The sequence below is a fragment of the Engystomops pustulosus genome, chromosome 5 (assembly GCF_040894005.1).
Source record: "Engystomops pustulosus chromosome 5, aEngPut4.maternal, whole genome shotgun sequence".
NCBI lineage: Eukaryota > Metazoa > Chordata > Amphibia > Anura > Leptodactylidae > Engystomops > Engystomops pustulosus.
In genome coordinates this window covers 158,790,480-158,808,485 of record NC_092415.1, presented here as the reverse complement: position 1 = coordinate 158,808,485, position 18,006 = coordinate 158,790,480, and the positions used below count along the sequence as shown (strand labels likewise).

At 40.9% G+C, this 18,006-nt stretch overlaps 1 protein-coding gene across 2 annotated transcripts in view; it reads left to right on the top strand.

Annotated features, from left to right (window-relative positions):
• The window catches only part of RBMS3 (RNA binding motif single stranded interacting protein 3), a 450,602-nt gene that overhangs the window by 387,786 nt on the left and 44,810 nt on the right, over positions 1-18,006 (top strand). For both annotated transcript variants that reach the window (XM_072153580.1, XM_072153581.1), the window contains exons 8-9: positions 13,423-13,469; positions 16,167-16,263. In XM_072153580.1, the coding sequence (XP_072009681.1) occupies positions 13,423-13,469; positions 16,167-16,263 (144 nt within the window). The remainder of the gene's footprint in view (positions 1-13,422; positions 13,470-16,166; positions 16,264-18,006) is intronic.

Here is an 18,006-nt window from a genome sequence, read left to right as displayed (position 1 = left end):
TCTAGAAGCAACAGTAAGTGCAAAGGAGGAACTGCTCTGCTTACTGTAACAGCTTATGCATCTACAGCACTGAGAGGCTCTGGAAAAACCCACCAGAGCCTTTCTGGCTCATAAGAATAATTGTAAGAGAAGACTGTAAGAAGATTACCACAGTCACGGTGCCTCGAGCTACGAGTAAGTGTCCCTGGTTTGTCATGATGGATTTTGATGGTAGATTTCCTTGAGTCTATTGAGTACCTTTAATGTTTGAGTTTTGCTTACCAGCCATTTGTTATATTTGGACAATAGCACATAACTCTTATTATGCTGTAGAATGTCATTGGAGTCTATCATAGACTCATCTTATCTTACAACTGTTTTGTCACCAAATCAAGGTCATTTTAAGCATAGACAATGTTCAGGAACCAAGAGGCTGGAGAACGAGCTCTCTGCTGGACTACATTGTGAATATCAGAATGCAGCAAATGTGTGGGGTGCAACACATTTGTGTCTCAGACAGTTCTTAAATAGATGTGCAAGCATTGACAACTGTAAAAATGTATTGAGATTTTTGTAAATGTGAAAACATAGATGATCCTCCTCAAAAGCAAACACACTCCATGAAGATTAACTCCACAGGAAGAGCTCTGCAGCAAAAAGAGGATTCCCATTACTTCTATGTCCATTATATACATCCTTATAAAGCTTCATAGGAGTAGTCCCCCGACCATATATATATACATATATACAATTTTATAATTTCTGCATTGCACTTTTTATTACCATTAGTGACAATAGACTTATTCCAATACTTCCCAACATCTTGTGTCCATCATACAAAGTCATATAGAGACACCTATTGGAAGAAAGATGTATTACACATAGAAAATAATTGGACAAAGAGTAAAAATTTTTATATATGTTTGAAATATTTTAAGTGTGAGAGAAAACGCACTGTAACTCCATGCAGATGTGGGGCTGAGTTGGATTTTTATGGTGGTTTTTTGGAAATAAATCCTGATAGTAATTTGTTGTCTATTTACTTATACAGTCTCGCCCATCAGGAGTAATACTAATAATTTTGAGAAAATATAATAAGTAAGGACAGCCCATGAAAATAGTTCTTTAATGATTGCACACATATTTCATTAGGTACATAAAATCCCTGCGCTTTTTCCCACTTCTGAACTCTGTAGTAAATCAAGGAGCTAAAGGAAACAAATGTCATATTCTGCTACTGCATATTACAGAATGCTCTAAGATGACTACTAGATCTATGCCAGAAGTATTTCATTGTCTGTTGTATGAACAGGCTATGGCCCTTGGAGTTATGTCACGTAAAATTTCAATTCATGCTAATTAGCAAAGTGTTCATTTCTGCCTCCCATTGTATCCAGGGGAAACTACAACATCATTCTATTATTAATAGTCAAATCACTAATTATAAAAATCTCATCACATTGTTACGATAGCTCAATTCTAGGCAATGATTGTTACAGTATGTTAACGGTATGTGAACATACTGTAAACCCCCAAGCATTTAACTGTTTCAGGCTTTCCCCAAAACAAGAGCTGATTAATAGATAGAATATAACTGATTAATAGATAGATAGACCAGCTAATTATAGATGATAGATGAGACTAGTAGATAGATAGATAGATGAGAAAGACAATAGGGCAGATTTATCTTAGGCTACATTCACATGATGTATGCCTGCCGTACAGTAGTATGGCCATTTTGCTGTATGGGGCAGGGCCGGATTAAGGTTGGTGGGGGCCCCTGGGCGCAAAATCTGGTGGAGGCCCCCACTGTGTGCAGCGTGCATACACGTCTTCCTGCACACTATCCACGCAGTAACACCGCTACATACAGCCGCCTGATCCCCAGTAATACATCTATATACAGCCGCCTCACCCCCAGTCACTCAGCTACATACAGCCGCCTCATCCCCAGTCACTCAGCTACATACAGCCGCCTCACCCCCAGTCACTCAGCTACATACAGCCGTCTCACCCCCAGTCACTCAGCTACATACAGCCGCCTTGCCAGTAACACAGCTACATACAGCCACCTCGCCCCCAGTAACACAGCTACATACAGCCGCCTCACCCCCAGTCACTCAGCTACATACAGCCGCCTCACCCCCAGTAACACAGCTACATACAGCCGCCTTGCCAGTAACACAGCTACATACAGCCGTCTCATCCATATTAACACAGTTACATACAGCCGCCTCATCCGTAGTAACACAGCTACATACAGCCGCACATCATCCCCAGTAACACAGCTACATACAGCCGCGCATCATCCCCAGTAACACAGATACATACAGCCGCCTCGCCCCCAATAATACATCTACATACAGCCGCCTCACTCCCACTAACACAGCTACATACAGCCACCTCATCCGTAGTAACACAGCTGCATACAGCCGCCTCATCCGTAGTAACACAGCTACATACAGCCGCCTCATCCTCAGTAACACAGCTGCATACAGCCGCCTCATCCCAAGTAACACAGCTACATACAGCCGGCTCATCCCAAGTAACACAGCTACATACAGCCGCCTCATCCGTAGTAACACAGCTACATACAGCCGCTTCATCCGTAGTAACACATCTACATACAGCCGCCTCACCCCCAGTAACACATCTACATACAGCCGCCTCACCCCCAGTAACACAGCTACATACAGCCGCCTCACCCCCAGTAACACAGCTAAATACAGACGCAACGCCCCCAGTAACACAGCTACATACAGCCGCCTCACCCCGAGTAACACAGCTACATACAGCTGCCTCATCCGTAGTAACACAGCTACATACAGCCGCCTCATCCGTAGTAACACAGCTACATACAGCCGCCTCATCCTCAGTAACACAGCTGCATACAGCCGCCTCATCCCAAGTAACACAGCTACATACAGCCGCCTCATCCCAAGTAACACAGCTACATACAGCCGCCTCATCCGTAGTAACACAGCTACATACAGCCGCTTCATCCGTAGTAACACATTTACATACAGCCGCCTCACCCCCAGTAACACATCTACATACAGCCGCCTCACCCCCAGTAACACAGCTACATACAGCCGCCTCACTCCCAGTAACACAGCTAAATACAGACGCAACGCCCCCAGTAACACAGCTACATACAGCCGCCTCACCCCGAGTAACACAGCTACATACAGCCGCCTCACCCCGAGTAACACAGCTACATACAGCCGCATCACCCCCAGTAACACAGCTACATACAGCCGACTCCCCCCCAGTAACACAGCTACATACAGCCGCCTCACCCCCCAGTAACACGGCTACATACAGCCGCCTCACCCCTCAGTAATACAGCCACATACAGCCCCCTCACCCCCAAGTAACACAACTACATACAGCCACCTCATCCCCAGTAACACAGCTACATACAGCCGCCTCTCCCCCAGTAACACAGCCACATACAGCCCCCTCACCCCCAAGTAACACAGCTCCAAACAGCCGCATCACCCCCAGTAACACAGCTACATACACATGCCTCTCCAGTAACACAGCTACATACAGCCGCCTCATCCCCAGTAACACATCTACATACAGCCGCCTCATCCCCAGTAACACAGCTACATACAGCCGCCTCATCCCCAGTAACACAGCTACATAGAGCCGCCTCATCCCAATGTCACACAGCTACATACAGCCGCCTCATCCCCAGTAACACAGCTACATTCAGCCGCCTCGCACCCAGTAACACAACTACATACAGCCGCCTCACCCCAGTAACACAGCTACATATAGCCACCTCGCCCACAGTAACACAGCTACATACAGCCGCCTCATCCCCAGTAACACCGCTACATACAGCCGCCTCATCCCCAGTAACACAGCTACATACAGCCGCCTCGCCCCCAGTAACACAGCTACATACACATGCCTCTCCAGTAACACACCTACATACAGCCGTCTCGCCCCCAATATACTCACATACAGCAAATAGACACACATTCAGTATATACAGCATTTTCACAGAGTATACGGAGCATATACATACATACCATATACACAGCATATAAACATAAACATACATCATATATATATTTTAATGTGCACATATGTATGCTTATACAAATATATGCGTGTATAAAAACAGTAAATGCATATATATACAGTATATACATATATAGACAGTAGATGCATATATACACATATACACAGTATATACAAATATAGACAGTAGATGCATATACACATATACACAGTATATACATATATACACATATACACAGTATATACACAGTAGATGCATATATACACATACACAGTATACACAGTATATACACAGTAGATGCATATATACACATACACAGTATATACATATATAGACAGTAGATGCATATATACACATATACACAGTATATACATATATACACAGTATATAAATATATAGACAGTAGATGCATATATACACACAGTAGATGCATATATACACATATACACAGTATATACATCATATATAAACACAGATAAATACATATGTAGTGTATACTTACCCTTTTAGGATGACTGGCTGTCGGGTCAGGCGGGTCTTCGGCGTGGGGGGGTCGGTCGGTTGCTGGTTTTGACGGGAGAGGGGGGGGGGGGTCGCATGTTCGGCCGGGTAGTAGGAGTGGAGGGCAGCCGCTTGTTCCGTGCGGGTGGGGGACGGGGGACGGCAGCTGCTTGTTCTGCCGGGGGGAGGATGGACGGCAGCTGCTTGTTCTGCCGGCGGAGGGGGGGTTAAGGAGCGGAGGGCAGCCGCTCGTTCCGCCGGGGGGGGGTTAGGGAGAGCGGAGGGCGACCGCTGCTTCTTGTTCCGCCGGGGGGGGGAGGAGGAGCGGAGGATGAACGCTTCTTACAGCGGGGGGGGGGGGTGGATGCGAGCGGAGGAAGGCCGCTTGATCCGCCGCTGGAGGGGGGGGGGTGCGAGGAGCGGAGGACGCCCACTTGTTCCGCCGGTGGGGCGGAGGAGAGCGGAGGATGCCCGCTTTTCGGGCGTTGTTGGGGAGCGGAGGAAGGCCGATTGTTCGGGGGGGTGATGGTTTTGGAGCGGAGGACGGGCGCTTGTTCGGGCGCGGGTGGGGGGTTTGGAGCGGAGGAAGGGCGCTTGTTCCGCTGGTGGGGGGGGGGGGAAGGGCGGCCACATTTCTGGGGGGGTTGGGGAGCGGAGGGCGACCGCTTGTTCAGGCGGGGGAGGGGGGGTTGCGGAGGGCGGCTGCTTGTTCGGGCTGGGGAGGACGAGCGCGAGCGGGGTTACGAGCGGGCGGGGAGGCCTAACCATGCAGCGAGTTGGGCGGGCAGGGAGGTGGGAACCTGTGCGGGGGGCGGACGCCTCGGCCATGCGGGGAGGCGGTCAACTGTGCCGTGGTCGGGCGGACAGCTCTGGGAGGTGGCGGCAGAGGAGCCATGGCCCAGGGGGGGTGATCTGGTGGGGGCCCCCTGGGGGGGCAAGATGGTGGGGGCCCCGGGGCTCGAGCCCCGGGAGCCCCGCCTATAATCCGGCCCTGGTATGGGGGGTGTTTATACGCCATATATAAGTCGGTCGTATATATGTCGTCCATATATATGTCCCCCATATGTTCGTGTGAATGTAGCCTAAGTCTGATGCATCTTTTTTGGTTGTATTTTAGTGACTTTTTGGGGTATTTGGGCAATTTTTTGCACTTTTTTCCAGCAGTTCACTCGAGTTCACCGTGTAGCAGTGATCCGAATTTGCGCTTAATTTCTCTTTGTATTTTTCCTGCTTCCAGATGTTTGTGCCTTATTTAACATTGATTTGCATTTAATATTGGTGGGGAAAGTACTTTTGCACAGTGTAACAGCCTCTGTATCTGCAGCACAGAGGGGCTCTGGTAACACCTACCAGAGCCCTTCTGGCTCATTTGCATAATTTTAAAAGTTGATATAAGAAGGAAGGAGGCAATGGATCACAACTATAAGAAGATTACCATAGTTACAGTGCCTGAATCTATAAGTGCCCCTGGTTTATCATGCTGGATTTTAGTAGTAGTTTTTTATTCAAGACTAGATTCAAGGTATCCCTAAAACCTTCCATGTAACAAAATATTATGATAATTATGTCACAGATTGTTTTCTATGTTTAATAATAATATATTTATTAAGTATTTCTTTAAGTATTTGTAAGTCACTGCGACCTACCATAAATGACTCTGATAATACAGTTCTGAGCGCATTGTTATTACAATAGAGAGTATGAGAACAGAGAGTCTAGACGTGACAAATATCTGCACCTGCGATTCATTTACACTATATATCTCCCAAGGCAGACTTTATTCTTAGTGAAAGGCACATCAGGTTACAGATTTTCTTGAAAATGTTTTCAAACATTTCTAAGAGGAAGCTGTCCTCTGCTCAAAATGTCAATGTATACAGAATGAAATATGTTTTGCTGTTGAAAAGAAAAGCAGATCTATTCCATAGGCAGCTGTAGATGTGTATCACTAGCAGCATAGCTAGAGGTTATATGTCTAAGCCCTCATGCACACACATATATATCACTTGTGTGCTAGCTGTTATCTTAGGTCATGTCCCCATGTATTGCCATTGGCTTACAGCTGTGTACGAGCCTAGTGCCACTGAGGAAAAAGTCAGAGCACGTCTTATTCTTGGCCGTGTTTGCAGCTCTTCCCTACCATAGAAGTCTATGAGAATTAGAAAAATACAGGTGGTGTTCCCATAGCTTTTCCCATCACTGTTAATGAGGCCAGAGCGGCCAATAGGAATGGGCCCTGGATGGCTGCTCATAAAGCACATATTATAATATATTACTCTTTAACTGGTTCGCGACCACCCGCCGTGTATTCACGGCGGCGGTCGGGTTCCAATGCATGGAGAGGGCTCACGGGCTGAACCCTCTCCATAGCCGGTAAGTCTCTGCTGCATATTGCAGCAAAGGCTTACCAGTAACACCCGCGATCGGTGCTAGTGTTTTCTTGCTGATCGACGCCGGCGGCTTCAAACAGATGGCGGCGAATGGGCGCCACCATCGTTCTGAGGAACATCGCTCCCCGCGACGTCATCGGGGAGCGGCGATCCGTTGCCTTGGGTCTTTAACCCTTTCATTACAGCACATTGTAATGAATGAGGAGTAATATCCCCATATACTGCCATACTAAAGTATGGCAGTATATGGTAGGATCGATCAGACAACCTAGGGTTAAAGTACCCTAGTACCCTAAAAAATTATAATAAAAAAACCTAAAAATTCAAATCACCACCCTTTCCCAAGAACTGATATAAATATGAATAAACAGTAAAAATCATAAACACATTAGGTATCACCACGTCCGAAAATGCCCGGTCTATCAAAGTATAATAACGTTTTTTATATTTTCTTAGATCAGGCATTTTCAGACTCGGTGATACCTGATGCGTTTATGATTTTTACTGTTTATTTATATTTATATCAGTTCTAGGGAAAGGGGGGTGATTTGAATTTTTTGTTTTTTTCATTATAATTTTTATTTATTTTTACTTTTACTATTTTTCAGATTACTTTACTCAGGTTACTTTAACCCTAGGTTGTCTGATCTATCTTACCATTTACTGCCATACTACTGTAGGGGAGTACATGGGGATTTTCCTTCTCATTCATTACCAAGCTGTCATGGCATCCGATGGCCGCTCCCCAATGACGTCACGCATGGGCACCGCCATCTTTTTGAAGCTGCTAATGCTAGCACTGATAGCTGATGTTACCGGTCCGTCTCCATGCACCCGCCCCTGGCGTGTACCATACTATTACGGCACGTTTCATTAAGGGGTTAAAATTGCAGCCATAAGGGCAGTTCTTCATCCTTGTAGACTGTAAGCAAGGCCCTCACTCCATTTGTTTGTACTGTTTGTACTCTTTGATTTGTAAAGCACTATGGAATATCATGGTGCTATAAAAATAAAAATTATTATTTTATATAATATTATATTATTATAGTATTAATTTGTGGTGGGTTAATATAAATGGCAGGTTCCCTTTAATTCTGAAACTTACACCAAAGTGAAAAATGGGACCTCCTCAACCTCCATCTCACCTGGTTAATAGGAGAAGGAGAGGAACATGTGCGCCACTTATATTATTTGCTCCAGCGAAAATATCATGAAATCTATTAAAGTATGTGCAAAAATATGATACCACCGATGCATTTCAGACAGAGATAACATCCTTAACATTTTACTAGATTCTCTTATAGTGGCCGCATAGAGGTTCTCATAATGCATCTAGTGGCCACATGGATAGACATGTGCAGCCTCCTGCCTGCTATGTCAAGACATTATATATACATATATATTTTCTTATATATATTATACATTATATATTTCCTTGTGAGTCTATCTAATCTTCATCAGTAATTGTAATAAATGCTTGTGATCGCCCCCCCCCCTCCCCCCTTGGTGAGACTGTGTGGTAGAGTCCAAGCATACAGGAAGTGGCAATAGCTGAACAAGGCCATGCTTACTTGTAAATATTGGGGATTAGTGGTTATAATTACAGGAAAATTAATAACTGGAGCATTGTTTTAAGATTGACACACTGTTTTTAAATGTTTTTGTTTATAATACCACCATATTGCCCTTGACCTTCCCTCCAATAAACTTTCATGTATGGTAATTTGACAGTAATGATTAATGGAACTTTGACTCATCATGTCGCTGTGAGGAGATTATCCTTGTTAAAATACAACTGCATTTTAATTTGTCATTGAATTAAGCAGATTTATGCCACAATTATTTTCTTAAAAAGCAAGAAGAAGTGGCAGAACAGGTTCCACTAATTGTAGGAGAACAAATATATATACAAAAAACATAAAACAATTAGTTTATCATTTACTGACATGGTCTATAAAAATGAACAAAAAGATTAGTCTCTCTAAAACATATCAAATATTCATTGGGCATTTTAAAATGGATAAGGAGCTGATTATATATATCTTTGTCACAGGCAGTGCTGTGCAGGGGTTTTTTTTAAACATAATATTGGAACTTCAATTCATTATAAAACATTAATAGTATGCAAACATCACACAGGCAGAATAATATATGACTGGGATTTGCTTTGGCAAAGGGAAGACAAGGCCTAATTTAATTTAATAGTCTTGACAAGGTAAGAGTGCAGGGTAGATTTTCAGTCCTTAAATATGCAGCATAATACAGGAGTCTGTTTCTTAAATTATGTATTTTTTATGTAGGGAAAAATCTTTTTGCTTTTCTCCTCAAGCTATGCTGGAACATATGATATAGAATTCAATTAAATCTCTTCTGATTGCCCAAAACGTAATAGACATTTATGAATGAGAAACCCTAAAAACATGAGCATGTGTACAGATTTTCTTTCTATTACTGTGTAATGTGTATATGTAAATATGATGGAAGAGGGTAGCTTAGTATTGAACGGGAATACATTGGGCTTCTTGTACCAGTCATTTATAACCAATAACAGGCTGTACACACATTGTAACACCTGTGTCATATGTTTGGGCTTCCAAACCTTCCTCTCCCTGTTAACAATGGCAGAAGATCCACTCTTGACTGTGATTTGTGACTGTGTGTACTTAGTTTGCATTGTATCGTGCACCAGTCTGAATACTGCCTTATTTCACTCCTAATTGTTTTTATTGATTTTTACTACACTCGTCTATCTCCTGTTGACTTTGTTCTGAGCTGAGATAGTTAAGCTAGCTGTGATGGACAGATGCCTCCTCCTCTCTGATATGTCATAAGAGTTTGTCCTCCTACTTCCCAGTGCTTACTATACTATTGGAGCCTGATAGTATTTTCTGAACTTCCATATTCTTTGATCTTTTGACCCTGGCTTGTCTTTTTTTATTATTTCTGTATTGAATTGTCCTCTTGGTTTTGACCCATGGTTTGTCCTGTTTTTTTTCTTCGTGTTTCCACTGTGGTGCAGGGAGGGAGCGTGGAATAGTCATCTATCATCTATGTTAGGATAGGCAACAATGTTTGGGTCTAGATTTAGAGCTCATTATCCATCCTGTCCATCCATTCTCAAACAGCAGCTTTACACCCATACTATCAGGTGAGGTTAGCTGTTCTGCACCTCTGTAATTACACCCTAATATTGCATAATCCCACACAAATCACAAGGTCTATTTGCATTCTGCAAAAATGCTGTATAAGATTATAACTCACTATTATTTAATAAGGAGTTGAAGGGAAGTTAGAAGTAACAGGGAGATGGGATGAAAATGATAAAAAGGGTAGGCTTGAAATAGTTGAATTCAGTCCTGCTAATACTGTCACCCAGAGCTTAGGAAGGAGGAACAGACAGGGAAAATTGAAAACAAGAATTAAAGAATGAATGAAATAATCCCAAAAAATCTGTGTTTTAGAGGAATAAAGGATGATGTATACCAATTTTAAGGACAGTTAAAACAACATTGGCTTGAACTTGAACTGGACATTTGAAAAATCTTGGATGATTTGCTCATCTCTTCTCACAACCTCTGGGTTGTCAGCATTTGAAAAATCTTTGTTTCCTGTTAAATAAAAAAAATCCTTTCTTCGACCAGTCTTATATAAACTGGTTTTACAGTAATGTTTGTTTTGATGTTTCATATATACTGTACTGTATATTTACAGAAAAACCTGGTTGGTGCTTATAAGACATTACAAGACTCTAAATATCAGAGATGAATAGGTAAATCTGCACAAATGCGGACATATGCAAACTCAGCATCTAGGAAAAAATGTGTAACCTTCATTGGAAACTTTTTAAAGGACTTCTACCACCAGGATGAAGGATTGTAAACCAAGCACACTGACATGGTGGTTTTCGCCTCCTCTGGCAGGATCTGCTCTTTTTTATCTTCTTATTCCCTGGTTTTAACAAAAAAAGGCTTTTAATATGTATTATTTATTAATATGAACCTAAGGAGCTCCAGGCTGTCCAGGTGTTAATGGAGCCTGGAGCCCCTAAGGATCATTTGCATTATTTTTAAAGACTTATTTTCTTAAAAGCCAGGGCATAAGAAGATAAAAGAAGAACATATCCTGCCATTTACTAAGGTTTTGCGCCACTTTGCTACGCACTTTTTTCGGACAGTGCCCTATCTTCAATGGTAAAATGGCTTGCCCAGGTATTTAAGTAGTGGGTGCATTGCGATTGTGTTGCACGCGACCCTTTTTTTGGCACGGCTGCGCTGGCTTCCATGCGACACAAATTACGGGCTGTGCCATCAGACAGTCCGACTGATTCAGACTGAGAGTGGGATTTAACTATCAAATTATGTCGCAAGCCCTAGCACTTAGAAGCACCACTAAAAAGATGGTGAACTATTTCGGACCTGAGCGGGGAAGCGTCACATTCATGATATCGGGCGCATGATCGCGGCTCAGTACATTATCGTCGGACAATGCACTTCTGTGAACTCCAATTCTGTGAACTCCGGCGGATAGGTAAGTAAATGTACCCCAATGATCTTAACAAGCTGGTTCTAGATAAAATCTACACTGCCGGGGTCATGGTGACAGTAGTTAAAGGGAATTTATCACTTTTCCCCCACTAAACTAGCAGCCCACCTCAGATAGGGAATGAAATGTACTTTCTATAACTCCCTCTATTATGCGAAAGCTTGCACTTTTATCTATAATCTTCTCCAAAGTCATGTGACAATATGAAGAAAACTCCTACTATTGATGAGTCAGGCTTAGAGGCTGGAGAGGGATTGCTACTTTGGACGCCTATATCTCAGGTTCTATAGCAGCTAGAACCATGGTATCAGATTTAAGAAGAGAATTTTCAAACCAATTCAAACTTGTGGTTCTAGATCCCACAAAGCCAGAGATCTTGGAAGGAAAATTCATAGTTGAGAATGCGAGCTGCAGATGATGATCCAATTCCTGATTTTTTCCTTCAGTTGCCTGTATCTCTGGCTCTGTAGATGCCAGAACCACAAGCCTGATGCAATCCAAATAATGAGATCTAAAAGATGAGATTTCTGTGGATATGAAGACAAAAAGGGAGGGGGACAGAAAGAAACAGCGCTACCTAGTGCAAGATTATCCTTGGTTAGTTCTGGGGTGCTCTTGAGTAAGAGGTGCTATTGGGTGAGATTGGGTACTCACCTTTGCTGGTTGTGCTAGAGACAGGCACAACGCTGGGTCAGGCATATGTGATGGGTAATTGCACCACTCCAGCACAACAAGCCTAGACCTGAGGAAGCACTCGTTGTAGTTGCGAAACGCGTTGTCCAAAATATCTCTGAATAAAAGGAAACCTTTTACCACTGAGGACCAGCGCCTTTCTGATGTCCCATTTTTACACATAGGGGTGGTACAACCAGTGACCTACCCTCCAGCCCAAAGATGAGATTTGAGATATTTAATGGAACAACAACATTTTTCTAGGTACTAGAGAACCAGAGATAGGACTGCCTGAATTGACATTACCACTACAGCCTCTAAACTTGACAGATTATGACTCTTCTCTGCTTATACCTAAATAACTTTGATGGTTATATTATATAAAATTGTTTCCCCTAAATGGCTTCCCTTCCTAAATCCATTCCTCATGCAATCCCTTCCCTTCCTTCGTTGAACTTGATGGAAAAGTGTCTTTTTTCAACTATGATTTTCACATGAATTTGGAGGAGATTTTTTAATAAAAAATTAGGCAAGATTTCACATAAAAGAGAGACTTCTAGAATAGATATTTCATACCCTACCTGAGAAGGATGCAAGTTTTGTGGGGTAAAAGTTAAGGACAGGTTCCAGGACAGATTTTTGTAAAGCCATAAAATATAAAGTAGTTTATAGGTACTCTTACATGTCTATGGAAAAGAGAAGGGCCAATCATGGAAGAATGCAACACACATATATACGGCAAGAGCTAACAGTAAGTTTTCTATCAAACCCTGAGAGCTTTATTGAGAGAACATTACACACTCATATCTAGAATATTGTTCCAATATACTGGTACTGTGTGAGTGTGCGCAAATCAGCAGAGTTTCTAGATTTTTCTATGTGCAGTTTTTGTTCTTTTTCAGTGTCTTGTGGTCAGCCTTTAGGGGCATTACTCCAAAAACTGCTAGGACAAAATGTAACAGCAGCCATGTGACATTTTGATAAATAAAACAGGCAAAAAAGCAGACTAGACAAAAGCAAACACACCAGAAAAGCGGCTTAAATGTCCCCTTTTAATAAAATATATCAGTCAGCCTTTTATTTTTATTAGAGTGGGGTTTTTAGGCATTTGGCATTCAAAATTCCATATTCAGTGAATATATGAAAAAAAATCATTATTTTTAATGTATAACTATATTTCCAATAATACTCATTGTACCGGTACTTTTCAGAGAAAAATACACTGATGTATTATTCTTGTAATTTATCCTTCTTGTTTTATGGCATTGAATTTTAAGTACATTATTTTTGCTTTAAATGCAGACTGGAATGGCATTGACATATGACCCAACAGCAGCTATGCAGAATGGGTGAGTACAGTCTTTTTTCTAGTCTACATTTATCTTTTTAGCATTCATTGTGTTAATGTTTGCTTATGAGGTTTCGGAACATAAATTGTTCCATGTAAGAAAACACAGGAAAAATAAAGCCAGTGAATAATGACTTTCAATTTATTATATTGTTAATTAAACATTCAACTCAAGTAAATAAAATGTCACAAAATGATTGGACAAGCAGATAAAACATTGTAGAACAAAGAAGAAAAAGTGTAAATGGCTGCATTAATATTATTGCTATAGTCACATTGCCACATGGGTTTCTGTTTGTCACGGGTGCCCCTCTTTAGTCCCCAGTGTCCCCCTAGGCTGTCTTACCTGTCCACACTCCTGCTGTGGCCCGTGCCTGAGAGAAAGCTTGTGACTGTCTGCTGAATTCCCGTTGTGACCCCGGTTCTGTTCCAGACTACGCTCCTCTGCCGCCTCTGCAGTTACTGGCAGGTATAAGCTGTGTAAGCCCATGAGCCCCCTCCATACACCTTTGATAATAACCAACCCAATAATTTACCTTGGCTGGGGTTAATGATGGCCACCAAAAGAGCCCAAAATACTCTATTAACTATGAAGCGATCCATCGAGCTTCAATAAGGGTGTCCAACATCACTAATGAGGACATCTCATGTGTTCTCAACTCTAGGCATGCATTCATTCCTAAAGTACTAGGAGCAATTCAAAGGTTAAATCTATAGATGACTAAAAATGATGGGTCATGAAAAGTAGTTATGAAAAGACAGAAATTTGGAAAAAATTCTAAAAATTATTCATTTTCAAAGTTCAAAATGTTTTGCTTTTCATAGCACTCAAATAACTTTATAACTAACATATCCCAAATGTCAGCTTTACATTGGCATGCATTTTTTATGCATCCTCTCATTTTTCTAAGTTCTTAGGAGGTTTAGATTTTTGGGTGCAATTTTTCTCATTTTTATGAGAATTGCCAATTCAGTGAGAGTGACAATTATATTTTATTGTACGGGTTGTTACAGACATGCTGATACCCAATATGTATTGTTTTTTTGATGATTTTCCTCTTTTTATGTTATATTTAGATATAAATCCCTTTTGACCATACCCATTTTTCCTAATAAGAAAAAATCAATCAATAATCCATAAACACTAAATAACTTAAAATGGTGGGAAATGAAGCAAGCAAGGCTTAAATTTACAATATTAGTGAATAAATTTTTACCTCTAGTGTTACTTGACAGAGGCATATTTAAGGATCGATTTGATAAATAGCAATAGAAATTAAATTGTCTTTTTCTTATTTATGTGAAATGCTTAATGTTCTAAGAACTGCCAACGTGCGGAGAATGTTAGAGAACAGCTACGCCTCAAACTGTGTGTCTGGAGAAGTCTTAAACCAGAATTAGCTTTAAGTATATTGGAAAATTACAACCATTTCAAATGCATCTTGAGATCAGGGTAGATTTACTATGAGTGGAGCTGGAGTGGGATTCAATCGCTCTTGAATATGCTGTGTTACAGCATCTGCTTATCGGCCTAGAAATTCACTTCAGAAATGTGAAGTGACTTCTTCTTGATTATGGTCTTGACATCCAGAAATGTTTTGAACATGACTGAAAGAGGTTAGGACCAACAAAATATGGGATTACATGACAATGCAATACATTTGTCAAACTATTTGTGACAGAATATAACAAAAGCAAATAAGTGAGTACACTTTTTATGGTCATGTGGGCACCTAAGCTATTAATTTCCTAAATAGATATATAATATATATATATATATATATATATATATATATATATATATGAGATAGAATGGGGCACATTTATTAATGGTTATGCTAAAATTAGACACCAAAAACATATCTTTTACATTCATGAGAATAAATTTGGCACAGGTATCTAACTAGCATGTTTAGAAACTTGTCTAAAGGGGCATGTCCAAAATTGACTTGAAATGTCCACATTTTAAACATTATTTATTTCTCTTGTATATTGCAACATACAAGTAGTATATATATGGTATGTAAAAAAGAGAAAGAACTTGTAAGGAAGATTTGTTTAATTATTATTTAGTGTGTTATTCAGTGATACACATGATACAGTTTTGCTTGTTTGGGTTTGTTTAAATGTAGGACTAGAGATGAGCAGTACAAACTTTAGGTTTTGGTCTGAGGTTTGGTTTAATCCCGAGTGACTGGGACATATTTCTGCATTGGTTGCATTGAAGCCCCTAACTACTACCCATGGCTGTGATTTGCTAGAGGTGCCCGTCCCTGACCAACCACAGCGATGGCTAGTAAGTAGGAGCATCAATTTGCTGCACGGCCACCAGTTCAGCAATATGTATCGGTCAACTCATCTCTACTTAGGACAGTTTGAATACATCTCCCTCATTATATTTTTAATACCTTTACCTTTATACCTTTACTCTACCCCAATATTTAAGTTCAACCTAAAATTTGCTTTCACCTCCAATTTAATTTGTATGAAATTTAATTTAAGCACCAAAATCTGCAGTGTGAATACGACACATGGTATCATTTGTGCAAAAAATTATCATTGTTATTTAGATGGTACCAAATAACGTGCATGCTAATTTATAACTTTGTATTGGTAAGCTCTAAGGTGAAGAATAGATAAATCAAGTTATTCAATATAGGAATATATTTAAAAACAAAATAATATTTTTTTCTTCTAGATTCTACTCTCCTCCCTATAACATTGCAACGAACAGAATGATTCCCCAAACATCAATAACACCATTTATTGCTGCTTCCCCAGTATCTACATATCAGGTATGTTCTCTGTGTGTTCTAAAATGGCTCCAATCAATGAAGTAGGACTAGTTATTTAACTCATTAGTGTTTGGACCTCATAAGTGTTTGGGCCAAATCAACTTCTGGAAGAAACATGGAATGCCAAATTTGTGAATAAAAAAAAATAGTGTACTAAGAGAATTTAGAAAGACTGATAATAAAAGCATTGAAATCCCAGGCTAGACATGAGTTTTCCACAAAGAATCAACACTTTTATTGTACTTTACTATATGATTTATGGAATTCTCACCAGTGGTGGGTTTTTATCACTTCAACGTAGAAATGCCGTAGTGAGATCTGGTCTTTTAAAAACATATCCAGCAGGTAAAATAAGTATTGAGATTCTTACCAGTTGTCAGTAACAGCCAATCCACACTGACAAAGAAATCAAACCACAGATGTCCATGAATTAAGATATGTGTAATAATGATGACACAGTGAAAAAGTATAGAACATGGTAACAGAAATACCGGCAGTCCCCAGGTTATGTACAAGATAGGTTCTGTAGGTTTGCTCTTAAGTTGAGTTAGTATATAAGTAGTATAAGTTGTAATGGTATATTTTATGAGTGCAAGCAGAGCCAAAGTTTTTTTTGGTCCATGTGACAATTGGATTTTAAAAATGTTGGATTGTCATAAGAATCAGGATTAACAATAAAGTTTAATTGCAGACCCCATTGATAACTATTATAGCTGTTTATTTTAGCCTAAGTCTGAAGTACAGTAAATTACTAACATCCTGAGGTCCGTTTGTAACTAGGAGTCATCTGTAAATCGGGTATTCTTAAGTAGGGGACCGCCTATACAGAAATTTAATACAAGATGTCTATGTATAAAGAAACTAGTCACATGTATTGCTTAGGTGTGATTTTTGGCCCATTCTTCTTTTAAAACATTCTTCAATTCCTTAAGCTTCTGTGGGTTCCTATGAACTAATACAAGTTTTTCAATAGATTCCAGGTAATGGCCAGGGAAATTCTAGCAGCTTATTTTTTTCTTTTCTAAAAACAAATTGTGAGTATCCGTGGAAGTGTTTCTAGGATCATTGTCTTTCTGATCATTCTATGATTTTTATGAATAATATCAGTACTAGAGATGAGCGAACATACTCGCCCGAGCTTGATGCTCGTTCGAGCATTAGCGTACTTGAAACTGCTCGTTGCTCGGACGAATACTTCGCCCGCTCGAGAAAATGGCAGCTCCCGCCGTTTTGCTTTTTGGCGGCCAGAAACAGAGCCAATCACAAGCCAGGAGACTCTGCACTCCACCCAGCATGACGTGGTACCCTTACACGTCGATAGCAGTGGTTGGCTGGCCAGATCAGGTGACCCTGGGATAGACTAGCCGCTGCCCGCGCTGCTCGGATCATTCTGTGTCTGGATGCCGTTAGGGAGAGAGCTGCTGCTGCTGCAGGGATAGCGTTAGGGTGTTATATTAGCTTACTGTTAGGTAGGAGTGATTCAACAAGAACCCAAGAGCCCTTCTTAGGGCTACAATAACGTTATACTTTTTTTTTTTGTTTGCTTGTGGCTGGGCTTGCTGGCACTAGTAGTGCAGCTAGTACCATATTGTGAGGAATTTGCAGGGGGACTTGCGACCGCTGTGTTTAGCGCTTAGTGACGCACAAATCCATCACAAAGACCGAAGTGGGAAAATTTATTAGGGGTTGGATTTCAATTAGGCACAGTCTGCCATTTCCTTTTTATTTTCCTTTTATTTTTTC